The following is a 17,492-nucleotide window of genomic DNA, read 5'->3' on the forward strand; positions in this document are numbered from 1 at the left end:
CCAAGATGTTGGGATGTGTCCCCATTGATTCCAATCCTATCCCTGAAAACCCTCACACCCTTTGAGCCCTGTCCCTCCGGAGCTCCTGACCCCATGGGAATCAGTGGGTTTTGGCCAAATGGTTTGTCAAATAAGTAGCCAGTTCTTTCCTCACCACAAATGCCCCTTTATCAGGAAGAGGAAAACTGACTAAGATAACGGAATCCCAGAGTCAAATGGGCCTGAGTTTGAATCCTGATGGTGAGCAGGTAACTTGACCCTTCTGGGCCTCACTTTCCTCACTTAATAGGGGGATCGCAGTAGTGCCTGCAGTATAGGGATATTCTAGGATTGAATATTCTAAGAATCATGCCAGGCCTAGGCAAGCACTCAGTTTGTTATTGTTTGCTGTTATTATGGGCCGTTTTTCTTTAAAGTTATTTTTGTTTCATTTTATTTTGCTTTTTAGGGCTGCACCCATGGCATATGGAGGTCCCCCGGCTAGGGGTATCATTGAAGCCACAGCTGCCAGCCTGTGCCACAGCCACAGCCATGCCAGATTTGAGCCGCATCTGCAACCTACACCACAGCTTACGGCAACGCGGGATCCAGATCCTTAACTCACTGAGCAAGGCCAGGGATCGAATCTCCAACCTCATGGTTCCTAGGCAGATTCCTTTCCACTGTGCCATGATGGGAACTCCTAAAATTATTTGTTAATTGCAAATAGTGAGGGCAAAGTAGAGCGTGCTGCTAGATGGTATAACCCATGACCTGTCTTCACCTGAAGGTGTATGGGAATCGGGGAAAGGGCCCATCTTTGAGGAAAGTCTGAGGATCCCTATTTTCAAACGTGGAAACTGAGCTCCAAAGAGGTCCAGTGACTTGAGTCAGAGTTCAGATTCAGGTTTCTTCCTCGAGGCCTCAGCTCTCTCTGCAAACATCAGCTGTCCAGCAGTTACTCCCAAAAGATGTCCCACAATCATGACGGAGCCGGGGAGAGCCTGGGAGAGGGCTACGCCACAGCCACAGCAATGAGGGGTCTGAACTGTGTCTGCAACCTACACCACAGCTCATGGCAGTGCCGGATCCTTAACCCAGTGAGCGAGGCCAGGGATTGAACCTGCATCCTCGTGGATACTATTTGGGCTCATGACCACTGAACCACAAGGGGAACTTCCTGTTTTTGTTTTTTGGCTGCACCCTTTGCATATTGAAATTCCTGGGCCAGGGATTAAATCTGAGCCGCAGCTGTGGCAATGCTGGATCTTTAGCCCACTGCACCAGGCCAGGATTTGAACCTGCACCTCTGCAGCCACCCGAGCCGCTGCAGTGGGATTCTTACCACAATGTGCCACAGTAGGAACTCCAAGAGTAACAATTTGAAGCTTCATTTGTCCTGTGAAAAGGGAAATTTCTGAAGAGTAAGTAACATCCCCAAGGTCACATGCAGAGCTGGGGTTTGATCTGAGGCCTGTCTGACTCCAGAGCCTGTCTCTCAATCCCATTACACACTGTTACCCTCAGGATGTTTCATGAAACAAACAAAGAAAAGCTTTCCATGGTGAAAGGCGGAGGTGAAACATTGCTATTTCCACCCATCTCTTAAAATACACATTAGCATGTTGGAAGCCCTAAGAGGTCTAATGGGGAAAAAAGAAAAAAAAAAAAAACCCGCAAAAAACCCCTACTTATTTTTGTTTAAGCTAGAATGTCACAGATTCCTTTAAAACATGGAACCGCTCTCATCTTCCTTCTCTGCTTTTTAATGGAACATGACTGAGTCATCTGGCACGACCAGTATTTTCTGGAACACACTTGGGCAACCACTACACCACTAAATCTCTCCTCTTTGGATCTTCGTTTCCCTGTCTGAAAAATTAAGGGTTTGGGGCATGTGACTGCGATGGTGTGTACCTGGCGCATGACTTGCCCTCCAGCTGGCAGCAACTGGAAATCTGGATAAAATACGTGAAACAGTTGTTTTCAGACCTGGGGCGCCAGGCAGCTCGCGACTGTGATTCCTGAGAGAAGAGAAACAAAGGAGATGAAGCCTGCCTCCCATCGCCTTCCTCCCTAGAGGCAGTTTTCAAACTGCAGCACAGAAAGGGGAAGGCGAGCAGGGCCTGCAGGCTCCCTGATTTGAAGAGGCAGAGAGTGGAGTTTGGGCAAGTGGAGCTGCACGGGGGAGGGATGGTGTCCATCCTGGAGCGCTTGCTATTCTCTTAGTCCTGCATTCGTGCTATTAGTTGTGACTCGGAATTAGAGGCCAAGCATCAGAGAAGGAGGGTCGTTTCCGCTGAAGCCGGAAAGGATGAATCTGAGTTACCAGGCATAAAGGGTGGGAGGAGGGTGTTTGAAGCAGAGGAAAAGCATGTGTGAAGGCACAGAGAAGAGAGGCGGCTGGCATTTAGGTCCTACTGGGAGTTTCCTACCTGCCCCTGCCAGCTCAGAGCTGGGCCGAGAACAACATGAGAAATGTGGCAGGCCGGCCCAGAGTGAGGTCCTGCAGGGCAGGAGTGGGGAATGAGTGTTAAGTGTGTGATTGTGAGAGTCAGGAGGTGGGTGTGTTTTCTGAGCCAGGCTGTTTTCTCAAACCCAGGACCTGATCTGGGGGGTGGGGGGCAGGGGGGGCAGGGGGGTAGAGTGGGACATCCTTGGGGGTGCTGGCCAGGAGTAGGTGGTCTGCAGGAGGGGGTGGTTTTCCCTTCCCCGGGCGTGTGGGGCACCGTGAACCTCTCCACCTGTTCTCCACGGGCTGAGCTGCCACACAGACTGACAATGGAAATGCTTGCGCAGGAGAAACGCCTCTATTCAGGTGCTTCCCGCTAATCTGCAGAGGGGGTGGCGGCGGCAGCTAATTTCGGGATTTGCTTGTCTTTGAATGGGGGTAATTGTGGGGAGTTGTCAGTGTTCCAGATTGTTCCCTGCAAGAGAGGGAGGAAGGAGGGGACTGTCTTGGGCTCTGCTGAGCACTGCCCCCTGCAGGCAGCCAGTGAAGTCACAGAGGGGTGGGTCCCGCTGGGGAGCCCAGAAGGGTGAGGGGACCACAGGATGACAGCGGGCGGGTCTGGGCCCGAAGGGACCTCAGAGGTCACAGTGGATCCGTCTCCTCCTTTTACACAGATGGGAAAAGCGAGATGCAGCCGGGAGGGACAACCCCACTAGGCTGCTTGGCTCCAGCAAACAATCCACATTGGCTGAGCTCCCTTCCCTCCTTCGGCCCCCAAATCCATCTGGGGCTCCCCAGGCTGGGTCTGTGTGTATTAGGAACCCCTCTCCCTTTCTCTGACTGCAGGAGACCAGCGCAGTGGGGGGGTCACCGAGGCCAGCAGCCTCCTGGGGGGCTCACCGCGGCGTCCGTGCGGCCGGAAGGGCTCCCCATACCACACAGGGCAGCTGCATCCTGCGGTGCGTGTGGCCGACCTCCTGCAGCACATCAACCAGATGAAGACGGCCGAGGGCTATGGCTTCAAGCAGGAGTACGAGGTGCATGGCCCCAGTCCAGCCAGGACCCTTCAAGGCCTTGCCTGGTTCCTTCTCACTGTGGACCCTGGCAACCCCCCAGCCCAGCCCTGGGTAGACCCATGCTCTGACAGTCCCCAACTCGACCTAATTTTTTTGACCTTGACCTTGACCTTGATCCTAATCCCAGACTGATCTAGTTTCTCACTCATCCTAACCCTGACTTGAAATCTGACCTTGAATCTTATCTCAGTCTCCATCTGGACCCTGCAAGAATCTTTATCCTATCCCTAATGTGACCCTGACCTTTAATCTAAACCCCAGTCTAACTTTGATCCTGTCATCCTAAGCTCGATTTGAACTCTGACTTGAATCCCGTCCTACCTCCACCTGGACTTAATTTCACCCTCATCTTTACCTTCTTCCCAGCGCAAACCTGGATTTGCCCTAAACCTGACTCTCATTCTAAAAGGTCTCTAAACTCTAACCATCTTTTCCTGTCTTTTCTCATTTTGCCCACACTGCTTGCTTTGGAACTTAGTGCATCACTGATGAAGGGATATACAGTGACTTTATGTCAGGCCCCAAGCTTAACCCTGAACTTGGCCCTTATTGTGGTTCTACCCCCATCCTTTTGAGGGGATTGGGTTCTTAAGAGGGGAGGGGCTTCCCTTCTCCATTGAGTACCACTTTCCTTCCTGGCAGAGCTTCTTTGAAGGCTGGGATGCTACAAAGAAGAAAGACAAGGTCAAGGGTGGCCGGCAGGAGCCTGTGCCTGCCTGTGAGTCCTGGGGAAGGGCCTGGAGTCTGGGGCAGTGGATGGGAGGGAATAGGAAGGGGGGAGAACAGCCCAGTGACCATTTATTGAGGTCCTGTCACCTGCCAAGCTGTGTGCTGAGCCTCACACCCACTATCTCACTTGGTCCTCTCAGTAACCCTGTGAAGTAGGACGTGTTAGAACCCCCACTTTGCAGATAAGTAAACTGAGGCTTGGGAGGTTACCCCCCTGCCCAAGGCCACACAGCTAATACTTGCCTGAGCAGTGTGGGACCTTGGGCCTCCTTGGCGCTGCAGCCTAGATTCTAACCACTGGCTTGTCCTGCCGCCAGCAGTGCCCAGAGCCTATTGGTCAGTCCTGAGCCTCCAGTTTCCCTGGCTGCCCTGCCTGTGCCCACCCCCTGGCCTGCAGGGAGCCTCCCCCAGCAGCCCCAGCTCTGGGCTCCCCAGTTTAGCTCCTGCCAACCCTGTGGCCACCTGTTCTTTGTTTCCAGATGATCGGCACCGAGTGAAACTCCACCCGATGCTGGGAGACCCTGACGCCGACTACATCAATGCCAACTACATAGACGTGAGTGCCTTGCCTGTCGTCTCTGCTGACTGGCCCTGCCCGCTCCAGGCTCACTGTCCAGGCGGGGCAGGAATCTGGCAGGGAACAAAGAGCAGTTCACACGGCTGGGTCCTGAGCGCCCCCCACCTCCTGCAGTCAGTGCCAGGGAGCTTGAAGAGGCGGGTGTCTGGAAGGCTCCTGCAGGCCAGAGTTGGCCTGAGAGATGGAGGGCTTCACTGAAGTAGGATGAAGGGAAGAGGACAGACAGGTAGGCCCAGACATGAGGAGGGACCCCCTCTTGGTGAGGGGCCAAGAGGCTTGGAGGTGTATCTCGTGATACACGGCAAGGCTGAAGGCAGGCAGGGGTGGACGGCGAAGGCCTCAAATGGCAGGCCGAGGAGTTTGGGCTTTTTCCTCGGGGCACCACTGAAAGTGTTTGACCGTGTGTTGGTGGTATAGCGGTGAGCATAGCTGCCTTCCCTAAGTGTTTGACCAGAGTGGTACTTTAAAACTAATTACTGGGAGTTCCCATCAAGACTCAGCAATAACGAGCCCGACTAGTAGCCATGAGGACATGGGTTCGATCCCTGGCCTTGCTCAGTGGGTTAAGGATCTGGTGTTGCCATAAGCTGTGGTGTAGGCTGGCAGCTACAGCTCTGATTCAGACCCTAGCCTGGGAACTTCCATGTGCTGTGGGTATGGCCCTAAAAAGCAAAAGCAAAAAAAAAAAAAAAAAAGAACAATTGCTCATATTTATTGAGCATGTAGTGTGTGCCAAGCACTGTGCTAAGCACTTTATACCAAATATTTGATTTTCTCTAATCCCTATAACCACCCTATGTGGCAGTTAGCTGGATGGCCTCACTTTACAGGCGAGGAAACTGGGGCTCAGAGAGGTAAAGCTGCTTCTCCTAGGTCACACAGCAAACGAGTGAACAAGAAGGGATCCAAGTCTCAGCCGGTGAGGCTCTCCAAAGCCTTTGCTGTGAGGCTCTCTGGGCAGCCCAACCTGGTTGGGCTGGACTGGAGGGAGAGGCCAGAGACAGGGCAGGCAGCTGGGAGTCCAGGTTGGGTGTGAAGAAGCAGCAATGAGTCTGTTCCCCACGTGTGGCTGGGGGTGAGACAGGACGGGCCCAGGGAGCCCGATCAGGTTCCCCCAGCTGCAGCAAGCCAAGTTCGGCAGTCAGTCATCTATTCATTTATTAGATATATTTTGAGCACCTGCTGTGTGCCCGGCATTGGTCCTGGGCATCATCAGGGAAACAGCTGTGAACAAGCAGACACGGTCCTCGCTTTGCCCAGACATGTAGATTCTAGTGGGGGAGACATGAACATAACAAGTAAAATAAAATTCAGTTTAGGTGGGAAAGCACAGGCCAGAAAAGAGGAATGATTTTCTCAGCATCATGCAGCAAGGTAGTGGTAGGGCCGGGGTTAGCCGGGGCGGGCTGCCTGGAGGCAGAGGGCTTGGCTGGCTTTGGGGGGCCAGAGAGAAGGGAAAGGTGTCGGGGTAGCGAGCAGCATGACAGGCCTGAGGTGGAGGAGGAGGCGTGTATCTGGGAGGTGGGGTAGTCAGCGACTCCGGAGGTGACCTTTCCTCTCCTTCTTCTTCACCTCCGGCTGCTGGGGGGCCAGCTGTGCTACCACACATTTTCCAGAATTCCTTGCTTTCTCCCCAACCTGCCATCCTCTCCCCTGGCTGGGGAACGGGCCCGGCCTGGCCTCTCAGACTTGGGCACCTTGGGTGACGGGGGGCCCCTCCTCGGTCTCCTCAAGGTCCCAGTCGGCTTCTCCCTGGGCCTCCAGCAGGGACCTGCCCCTCCCCGTCTCTTGCCCAGCCGGGCCCACCCGTCTCTGCTCTGCCTCCCCTGCTGGCATCACCCATTCTGGCCACTCCTGTGCTCCGTCCACCTCCATCTGCCTCTGGCCTAATATCTGTCTCTTTTGCTTTGTACTGTTCCCTCACTGGAATCATTAAGATTCGGATAAACCGTGAAGTAAGTATCTCTCTCCCCGTCTCCTCCTCCTCCTCCTCCTCCTCGTCTGTCTGACCGGCTGTATCTCAGACGCTCACAGTCTCTGGCTGTCTCTCTCTCTGTCTCTGTCCTCCTTCCCCTCCACTTGTGCCCAACACCAACCGTCCATTTCAGCAGCCTGGCCAGGGGCCGCCCAGGGCTGAAGATTCAACACGATCCCTGTTGTAAATTCTTCCTTCCATCCTCCTCTACCCCGAGATGGGCCGGCCGTGTTGGGGGGCCTCCCCAGTCCCCGTTCTTCACCAGCCACCACCTCTGTCTCTTCTGTGCCCAGCTCCCCTTCCCCATGAGTCCTCACCAGCCTCGCCATCTGTGGGCCTGGGAGGGGTGGGGCTGGGTGGGGTGGGGAAGCTACCCTGGGTGCCTTGTCTCCACTGCCTGGTGGGGTCAAGGCCTTCAAGGAAGCAAGGGTAGCCCCAGGCTGTCCCCCTAATACTAGTGTCCCTAGTGTTCAAATCCCTTTGTCATCAGTTTGCTTGAAATTGAGCCCTCACCACTCAGCCCTCAATTTAGCCCTAATTTAAATGTTTTATATTTGGGGAGCCGTTTGGGTATTGTGTTAAAAAATTGTGCTGTGTTGGGGACTTATAAGATTAAAAAAAAAAAAACATAAAAACCCTAATTCATCTAGCAATCCTCTGATTTGATTTTTAATATATATTATTTTCATAATAGTTAATGCCTGATGGGATTGTTTGCTGTTTGTTGGTATCTTTTTTGTTTTATCTTGTCTTTTTTTCTTTTACAAATATATTTCCTGCTTTTTTATGATTGCAAAAATATAGTTCATTGTTGGATTTTCAGACAATACAGAGACATTGAATATATCATGTTGCATCTCCTGGAGATGACAGTTGTGCCCTAGACACCTTCTGCCTTATTTTGAGTTTGTTTAAACAGTTGAGGTGTTCCCACTGTGGCACAGTGGGTGAAGGATCCAGCGTTGCTGCCGCTGTGGCATAGGTTGCGGTGGCGGCTTGGATTTGATCCCTGGCCTGGGAACTTCCATATGTCTCGAGTGCAGCTGAAAGAGAAAAAAACAAAAACAAATAAACAGTTGATTTATAAAGTTCCCATATGTAAATGGAATATGAGGCCCACACGATGCAGTGGATGTACTCAGCCCTAATGGGCTTTAAGGGCTGATGAATATAGGTCGTTGCACTTTATATCGCAGTCTCCATATGACACACTGTCCCACCCATTTGGTTGTTATCGGATTCTCACAAAATGCCCTGAGAAGCCTTGACTGAATACATCTTCAAATTCCACTTAACTAAAGTGTTGTTGGCTGAGCATCTGCTCTGTGCTAGATACCTCAGGCACCTCATGTCATCTTTATGAAGTTGGGACCTGCATTTGGCGGAGGAGACAGTTGAGGCTTAGAAAGGTTAAGTGGCTGACGCAGAGCCCTGTGGCTCTGGATTGGCAGAGCTGGGCCTGAAACCCAGCCTAGGCATGCCCACTATGGCTCAGCAGTAACGAATCTGACTAGTATCCATGAGGATGTGGGTTTGATTCCTGGCCTCGCTCATGGGGTTAAAGATCTGGTGTTGCTATGAGCTGTGGTGTAGGTCCCAGACCTGGATCAGATCCCTCATTGCTGTGGCTGTGGTCTAGGCCAGCAGCTGCAGCTCTGATTCGACCCCTAGCCTGGGAACTTCCATATGCTGCATGAGTGGCTGTAAAAAGCAAAACAAAGAAACAAACAAAACCCAGGCTAAATCTTCCACTCTTACATGAAACCATGACTTTCTCCTTTCGAGGGGCATTTCGAGGGGCAGAGGGATGCCCTCGGGGTCTTTCCCACTGAGCAAGTGGTCAGCCTCCCAGCCCCCCCACTCAGAGGCGCCTAGGCACCTAGGACTTGGCTTGGAGCGTGAGGACCCCTACTCTCTAATCCTGGTCTCTACAACGGGTGTGCTCAAGGTGGTTTCCTTTAACATTTGAGCATTTAAAACTTCCCATTTCACTGTCCTCTGTGTGGTATAATTGCGTAGGAACGTGCACATGCAATTAAAAAGGCAACATGCAGATATGGAAGGCCATCTGTCTAAAAACTTGTTCAGCGGTTTACTGTATGGACTGACTAGTGGTTGAGTACTGGGCACTGGAGGGACAGAAACAGATGAATCAGAAGAGACCCTGGCTCCCATGTGAGCGTCGCAGGCAAACTGGTTTTAGGTGGAGTCGCTTTTTCCCAGCTTGTCTAATGCTGGGGGTGGAGGCAGCCCTGACAGCATGTCTGCTGAGCTCCTCTACCTCCCCAGGAGTTCCCCTGAGGACTTAACGCAGAGGCAGTGGCTGGGGAGACAGTGGGAGGTAATTAGGTGGACCCAGAAAGGTCTTAGTGACTCTAGGAGGCTCTTCATCACTGGTAACTTTGTGTTTTGGCCATTTTCACGGGAACATGTTGATAAACAGCAGACTCTTTGAGGTGTGTGTCTTGCTGTTATCTTCATATTCTAGAGGAGAACAGGGACTTAGAGAGCAGAGAGCCTGGTTACTCAGTGTTTATAGGCCCAGCCTTGGCACCTTCTGGGATCTGGTTGGAAATGCACAATCCTGGGCCCTGCCCCAGATCTTCTAAATTTGAACCTGCCTTTTTTTAAAAAAAATTTTCTTTTCTTTTTTTTCTTTTGCTGCACCTGTGACATACGGAAGTTCCTGGGCCAGGGACTGAATCCGAGCCTCAGCTGTGACCTCTGCTATAGCTATGGCAATGCCAGATCCTTTAACTCACTGTGCCAGGCCAGGGTTCGAACCCACACCTCTGCAGCAACACGAGCTGCTGCAGTCAGATTCTTAACCCACTGCACCACAGTGGGAACTCCCTGAACCTACCTTTTAACAGGATCTCCAAGAGATTTGTGTGCACATTAGAGGCTGAGAAGTGCTGCTTAGGACCTAGAATCCACAGCTACTACTTAGCAGAGTTGCAACAGAGACCCAGGTCAACGTGACCCTAAGACTCACATTCTTCACCACTGTGATAAACCACCATGTGCCCAGAAATTCTTTTTTTTTGTTTGTTTGTTTTTTGTTCTTTAGGGCCTCGCTCGAGGCATGTGGAAGTTCCCAGGCTAGGGGTCAAATCGGAGCTACAGCTGGTGGCCTATGCCACAGCCACAGCAACAAGGGATCCGAGCCATGTCTGTGACCTACACCACAGCTCACAGCAACACCGGATTCTTAACCCACTGAGTGATGTCAGAGATCGAACCCGTGTCCTCATGGATCCTAGTCGGGTTCGTTAACCGCTGAGCCATGAAGGGAACTCCCTGTCCAGAAATTCTTGACATCCACCCCATTTGGATCTCCAGGGGTGCTCAGTGACCTTTAAAGTGGTGCTACTAATAATGGCTACTCTTGATTAAGTCCTGGCTTGTGCTCGCCACAGCGCCCAGCCCTTGCTGTATATTTATTCTTCACAACAGCCCTGGGAGGTACATACTATAATTATTCCGATTTTATAGATGTGAAAATACAGGCACAGAGACATAAAAGGATTTGCCTGAGGGCACACAGGGTAGAGCTGGGATTTAAACCTTGGCAGTTCGACGCTGCTCCTTGGGCCAGAGCAGTTGCTGGAGCCGAGTGGAGGGTGTGACGTGGAGGAAAATGGCCAAGCCTGGCTATTTTCTCTTGCACCAACCCTGCAGGACTTCTTATCTGTCCCACGTCACCCGCCCTGATTCTCTGGGTGTTTCTCGACAGCAAGACCTCATGGGCACAAGGTCCCCAGGGCCAAGTGGAGTCTGACTGATTCCTCTTCTCAGCCTGAGGGCTCTGGGGATGGAGGATGAAGTAGCTCTTGGCCTCTCTTTTGTGGGAGATAATGTAGGTAAAGTGCTTAGCATAGTATGTGACCATAATAGAGCCTGAAAATGTTTATTATTATTTTCATAAATAATAATTTTAATTACTTATTATTTTTACTAACATTATTATTGATGTTAAAAAAGACTTGGAGTTCCCATGTGGCACAGTGGGTTAAGGACCTGGTGTTATCACTTCAGTGGCTTGGGTTGCTGCTGTGGCTCAGGTTCAGTCCCCTGGCCAGGGACTTCCACATGCACGGCAAAAAAAAAAAAAAATTTTAAAAAGCATTTTATCTAACGGCCATGAGTAACTCCTGTGCTCCTTAACTCCTAACCTGAAGCCTTCATCTGGCCACCCCGAGCTCTGGGGGCAGGGGTGGTGGAGGTAGTGGGGAGGGGCATTGCCCATTCTGGTCACCCTGAGCGGGGCTGAGATAGCTGACAAGACCCGGCCTGGGGTCTGGGGTCGCTTAGGGCCTCTGGGACTTTGGGAATAGAGCAGGGTCACCCTGCAGTTTATTTGTTTCCAAATAGCAGCCAGGCTGTAAGCAGATTGTGGCTAATTATTTCCAGTTTCTGAATGGGGAGGTCCTCTAGGCCCATTAAGGAGTTGTGTCCTCCTTAGGGTCACGTGGCAAAGATGGGTTTAAGCCCAAGACACTGGTGTTCAGGCGCTGCTTCTTTCCTTACTTGGGGTGTGGGAGGACAGGGTCACCCTGGTCAGAAGGGTGGGGCAGTTCCCTTGGGGGGTGGATGCAGCTTCTGAGAGATGAGGGCAGAGGGGATCTGAGCGATGAGGGGCTGTTCCCTGGGGTCTTAACATGCCCTCTTCTGTTCCAGGGTTACCACAGGTCAAACCACTTCATAGCCACTCAAGGTACCTGGCACCTCTGCCCGTGTGCCCCCAGTGTGCTCAGTGCCCTCTGCCTGCCTGCCTGCCTGCCTCCCCTGCCAATTCTGCCTGGCTCCCTGTCTCCTTTCCATCTGTCTGTCTGTCTGTCTGAGCCCTGCTCTCTGGCTGGGTCTTCTGGAATCCAGCTGTCAGCCTCTGCCCCTCTTTGTGTCTGTGTCTCCCTGATGTGTGCCGTCTGCCTGCAGCTCCCTGGTCTAGCTGTCTGTCTGGTTTGCATGCAGAGGGCCCACTCAGGCTCGCTCCTCATGGATGTGCCTTATGCCTCTCGGTCTGGGGCCATCTGGGTTCCTGTGGCTGTGTCTTCTCCCTGTTACTGTCCATCTGTCTGTCCTGCCTGGAGACTTGTGCTGTGGCCTCCACCTCTGCCTCCAGGATGACTGGTTTCCAGGCAGGCCCACCCTCATCATACCCACCCCCAGGGCCCAATAGGCCTGAGTTGGCAGTTGGTGGGGTGTGTGTGGGGGAGCACGAAGCCCCCGCGGGGGCTCAGGAGCCTCCTGGCCCCGGGTGGTGGTGCGGGGCAGTGGTGTGCTGGCCCTGGGTGGAGACCTGGGCTCTGGACAAGCACCCTCTGTGCCTTCAGGGCCAAAGCCCGAGATGGTCTACGACTTCTGGCGCATGGTGTGGCAGGAGCACTGTTCCAGCATTGTCATGATCACCAAGCTGGTGGAGGTGGGCAGGGTAAGCGGGGCCGTGGGGGAGGGGCGTGGTGGGCCAGGGGGCGGTGAAAAGCCCACTCAGCCTGACCCTGGGGACTCCAGGTGAAGTGCTCGCGGTACTGGCCAGAGGACTCGGACATGTACGGGGACATCAAGATCACGCTGGTGAAGACGGAGACTCTAGCCGAGTATGTTGTGCGCAGCTTTGCCCTGGAGCGGGTGAGTCTCCTGTCGTCACTGTGAGTGGGTCCCTCCTGGGGTGCCTGAGAGGTAGGGCAGAGCCCACCTCCCCCAGGCCACGTGGAGGGTGGGGAGGGCAGCGCTGCATCCCAGCAGGGCAGCTACTCGGGAACTGCTGGGAGCACATTGGAGGGATGGAAAGGTAGCCGTCTTTGCTGGCAACTAAGAGGAAGTTGAGGTGACGAGGTGAAAGCTGCCAGGTGTTGGTCCTGTTCTGTCCTGGGCACTGAGCTAAGCCTGTTGCACCTACTGACCCAGCCCTGGAAAGCTCTGTGGGATTAGGTGTTTACCATTAGGCCCATTTTAAAGATAAGGAGAGTGAGGCTCAGAGTGGTGACATCACTCAAGAGAATCCACAGGGCCAGGGATGGCCAAGGCCTCTTGTCCCTGGTCCCATGTAATCCTCTGAAAGTCCTCAGAGGAAAGATAGTTTTCTCCCTTTGAAGGAAGACCCAGAAAGTCAAAATGATCTCCTAGGGCTATTGACTAACAGAGGTAATAGTGGTGGGTGATTAATAGCACAGGTTTGCCGTCAGGCAGATCCCGGCCCAGCTCCTGTGTACTATCTGTCTTGTCTGACCTCAGGCTAGCAGTTTCGCCTCTTTAAGCCCTGGTTTTCTTGATTGTTCCATTGAGTCATTAATACCACTTCCTAAGTCTTATTGAGGTGAACTGAGTTCCTGCGGTGAGAGCCTCACCACAGTGCCTGATGCACAGGAAGTGTCTCATAGATGCCAGCAGTGACTCTGACTGTTACCACTCACTTTTTTTTTCCTTCTCCTTTTTTAGTGCCGCACCCCGGCCTATGGAACTTCCTAAGCTAGGGGTCGAATTAGAGCTACAGCTGCTGGCCTACGCCACAGCCACAGCAATTTGGGATCTGAGTCACATCTGAGACCTACACCACAGCTTATGGCAGTGCTGGATCCTCAACACGCTAAGTGAGGCCAGGGATTGAACCTGCATCCTCATGGATCCTGATTGGGTTCATTAATCACTGAGCCAAGAAGGGAACTCCCTTGTTACCACTCACTCTTGTCTCCCCAGAGAGGCTACTCTGCCCGCCACGAGGTCCGCCAGTTCCACTTCACGGCATGGCCGGAGCACGGCGTCCCCTACCATGCCACAGGGCTGCTGGCCTTCATTCGGCGCGTGAAGGCCTCCACCCCCCCAGATGCTGGGCCCATTGTCATCCACTGCAGGTGGGGTGCTGGGGACCCCAGGGAGGAGAGGGGCTGGGATGGGGTTATTCAGAGTCCCTAAAGGAGGCTGGGCTTGGGTCCATCCTGCTTGGGGACAGAGGACAGGGGAGAATGACCCCTAGGGACCCTTTGCCATTTGAGCTTTGGATCTGGGGTTTTCACCCTCATACGCTTCCCGAGACCTGTGGAAACCCTTCATCCAGTGGCCAAGGAGGGGCTGGAGACATGGAAGCGGTGAGGGGGTGGTGAGGTGCCAGGCAGGACCGCGTTCCATTTGCTTCCATTCAGTAAGTATGCACGGCACACCTGCGTGCTAGGCTTGGCCCAGGTGGTGGGAAGGTCTTTGCCTTCTCTCCTCCAAACCCAGGGGGCTTTTCTCACCCCTTGGCCTTCACGCCCTCTGCAACTTTTTTTTTTTTTTTGCTTTTTAGGGCTGCACCCGCAGGCTATGGAAGTTCCCAGGCTAGGGGTCCAGTCAGAGCTACGGCTGCTGGCCTACACCATAGCCATAGCAACATGGGATCCGAGCTGAGTCTGTGACCTACACCATAGCTCATGGCAATGCCGGATCCTTGACCCACTGAGAGAGGCCAGGGATCCAACCCACAACCTCATGGTTCCTAGTCGGATTCGTTTCCACTGCGCCATGACGGGAACTCCACACCCTCTGCAACTTTGACCTCCGCTCCTTCCTTTCCCAGCTCCTACCGTGGTTGGCTGTGGACCCAGTTATGCTTTATCTCTCTGCTCTGCTTCATCCTTGCTCTTCATCTTCCTCTTGCCTCTTTTTAAAATTTTTATTTATTATTTTTTAGTAGAAAAAGTTGTTTTGTTTTTTGCTGCCTTTTTTTCTTTCTTCTTCTTTTTTTTTTTTTTTTTTTTTGTCCTTTGTCTTTTCAGGGCCGCACCCGTGGCATATAGAGGTTCCCAGGCTAGGGGTCCAATTGGAGGTATTGCTGCCAGCCTACACCACTGCCACAGCAACACGGGATCCGAGCCATGTCTGCCACCTACACCACAGCTCATGGCAGTGCTGGATCCCTAACTCACTGAGTAAGGCCAGGTATTGAACCCGCCTCCTCATGGATGCCAGTAGGGTTTGTTAATCACTAAGCCATGACAGAACTCCTTTGCCTCTTTTTAAAATGTTTTCTTTTCTTTTTTTTTCTGGCCTCCCTGTGGCATATGGAGGTCCTGGGCCAGGGATCAGATCTGAGCTGCAGTTGCCACCTAAGCCCAAGCTGCGGCAATGCCAGATCCTTAATCCACTGTGCCAGGCCAGGGATCGAACGTGCATCCCAGTGCTCCCAAGATGGCACTGATCCCATTGTGCCACAGCGGGAACTCCGCTTTTGCCTCTTAACTGCAGGCCCAGTGCTGTCTCCTGTTTCTAACCCCTACTCCTCTGACCCTGTGGAGAGCTTAACCTCTGACCCTGTGGTTTTGGGGGATCCTCTGGGCCCACAAGTCCTTAGCCTCTGTATCTTGTCCTGGCTTCTCTACTTGGATTCTTATCAGCTCCCAAATGGCCACACAGCAGGCCCATTCCTTTCCCTGCCCTGCCACCCCCAAACCAGCTTCCCTTTGATTTCTTTAGGACTCTAAGTTAGTATTTCTATTTATTTATTTCTAATTTTTTTGCTGTGCCCATAACATAAGAAAGTTCCTGGCCCAGGGATTGAACCAGAGCCGCTGCAGAGCCAACTCTGGATCCTTAACCCACTGTGCCACAGTGGGAACTCCTGAGATAATCTTTTTAAAATACAATTTCATTAATGTAAAATATACTTAAAGCAAAGCACACAAATAATGAGTGCATTATGTAACTAGGAATTTTCACAAACTCACTGTGAAGTAACCATCACTGCTCAGATCAAGAAACAGAATGTTGGAGTTCCCGTTGTGGCTCAGTGGTTAACGAATCTGACTGGGAACCATGAGGTTGCGGGTTCGATCCCTGGCCTTGGTCAGTGGGTTAAGGATCTGGCATTGCCGTGAGCTGTGGTGTAGGTCACAGACACAGCTTGGATCTCGCGTTGCTGTGGCTCTGGCATAGGCGGCGGCTATGGCTCTGATTGGACCCCTAGCCTGGGAACCTCCATATGCCATGGGTGCGGCCCTAGAAAAGGCAGAAAGACCAAAAAAAGAAAAAAGAAACAGAACGTTAACAGAACCCAGAAGCCCCTGGAGCCCCCTTCTGGTTTGTGCTGCCCCCCACCTCCAGAGGATCACGATCCTGACTTTAAACCGTAGATTCATTTTGCATGTTTTGAACTTTGTATAAATGGAATCATAGAGCTTTTTGGAGTCTGACTTTCCTTTAACCTTATGTTTGTAAGGTTCATCCATATTGTATCATATTCCACTGGGTGAATAAAGCACAGTGTGTTTACCCATTCTGCTGTGGGTGGGCATTTGGGTAGTTTCCAGCGTTGAGCTAGTATGAAGAGTGCTTCTAAGGAGGTTCTATTACATCTTTTGGCCGACACACACACACGCATTCCTGGGAGGTGTGTACGTAGGAGTGGAATTGCTCTGTGTGAATATTCAGCTTTACCAGATACTGCAAATGGTTTTCCAAGGTGGTTGCATTAATTCAAGCGCCCAGCAGTGGTGTGTGGGGACCCAGTGGCTACGTGTCGTGGCCGCTGCCTTGCTACCCCATGGTCAAGCTGAGGTTTCGGTGTCCTCTTTGTCTTCTTCCCGTCTTTTCAACTCTGCTCAGCCTGGTGCTGAATGAGAGGATCCCAGAGGGGGGTCCAGCCTAGCCGGGCTTTTGAGGAGCTCCTAGTCCCTTAGGGAGGTGGCCACATAAACAATGACCACAGAGCAGGAAGGGGGTTTTGGGAAAAGCCTGGGAGCTCAAAAGAATATCTCCTGGAGGCTCCATCGAGTATGTGAGTGGGTATGAGTGTGTAGGGCTTTGAAGATTTGGGGACCTCCAGGGAAGCCAGAACATTCTTGGATTGATGTTCTCCAAGCACCACCTTTGTTCTCCCCAAGTCAAAGCGGCCAAGTTGGGGTTGCTCTCACATCTGCCTTCTCCCTCCCCTTTCTTTCTTCTCCTTCCCAAGGCCCAGCCCCGGCTCAGTCCTCTATTACATTTCCAGCTGCCTTCTCCCTGGCCCCTCTTGTGTCCCCCATCCCCTGTGTGGTGTAGATTTGGCCAGGTGCCTGCCCTAGGTGCGCTCCTCTCTCCCTCTGCTTGGTCCCAAGCTCCTTCCTTAAGGCCCTGACCTGGCCGGGCTGCTCTCTCCCCAGCGCGGGCACTGGCCGCACAGGTTGCTACATTGTCCTGGATGTGATGCTGGACATGGCGGACTGTGAGGGTGTCGTGGACATTTACAACTGTGTGAAGACCCTCTGCTCCCGGCGCGTCAACATGATCCAGACTGAGGTGAGGGTGCAGCCCTCTCCCCACTTCTTCTCCGGGACTAGGGTCCCTTGTGCAGGAGCTCGAAGCGGGGGCAGTGTGTTGGACGGGTGTCCTAGGATTTCCCCTTGTTCTTTTGTGTCCTTGAACTTGGCCTGCCAGCCTCTCAGGATCTTCCCAGACTCAGCTCCACTGTGTTCAGTTGGGTGAGGAGGTCAAGGAGCACTGGGCCAAGGTCACAGGTTCTGCAGTCAAGACATAACGCATGCTGGGTTTGTCTCCTCACTAGATATGTCACCTTGGGTTGTCCCCTCACCTTCAGAGCTTCTCATAGGGCGATTATAGGGATGAGATATGATGTAAGTGAGCAAACTTAGCCATGAAGGTCGGTTCACGTATAGGTGGCCCAACCTGTAGTCACGTGGTTGGCCGCCACCTCAGAACTCCCCAGCCTCAACCTTGAGCTTGCCTCCCCGG

At 52.6% G+C, this 17,492-nt stretch overlaps 1 protein-coding gene across 2 annotated transcripts in view; it reads left to right on the plus strand.

Annotated features, from left to right (window-relative positions):
• The window catches only part of PTPRU (protein tyrosine phosphatase receptor type U), a 90,877-nt gene that overhangs the window by 62,349 nt on the left and 11,036 nt on the right, over positions 1-17,492 (plus strand). Inside the window, exons 16-23 of one of the 2 annotated variants that reach the window (XM_047792938.1) lie at positions 3,278-3,468; positions 4,150-4,225; positions 4,716-4,792; positions 11,469-11,505; positions 12,125-12,222; positions 12,303-12,419; positions 13,488-13,642; positions 16,904-17,039. In XM_047792938.1, the coding sequence (XP_047648894.1) occupies positions 3,278-3,468; positions 4,150-4,225; positions 4,716-4,792; positions 11,469-11,505; positions 12,125-12,222; positions 12,303-12,419; positions 13,488-13,642; positions 16,904-17,039 (887 nt within the window). The remainder of the gene's footprint in view (positions 1-3,277; positions 3,469-4,149; positions 4,226-4,715; positions 4,793-11,468; positions 11,506-12,124; positions 12,223-12,302; positions 12,420-13,487; positions 13,643-16,903; positions 17,040-17,492) is intronic. The other variant, XM_047792939.1, reaches the window with a different exon arrangement.

Source organism: Phacochoerus africanus, chromosome 8 (assembly GCF_016906955.1).
Source record: "Phacochoerus africanus isolate WHEZ1 chromosome 8, ROS_Pafr_v1, whole genome shotgun sequence".
Classification (NCBI taxonomy): domain Eukaryota; kingdom Metazoa; phylum Chordata; class Mammalia; order Artiodactyla; family Suidae; genus Phacochoerus; species Phacochoerus africanus.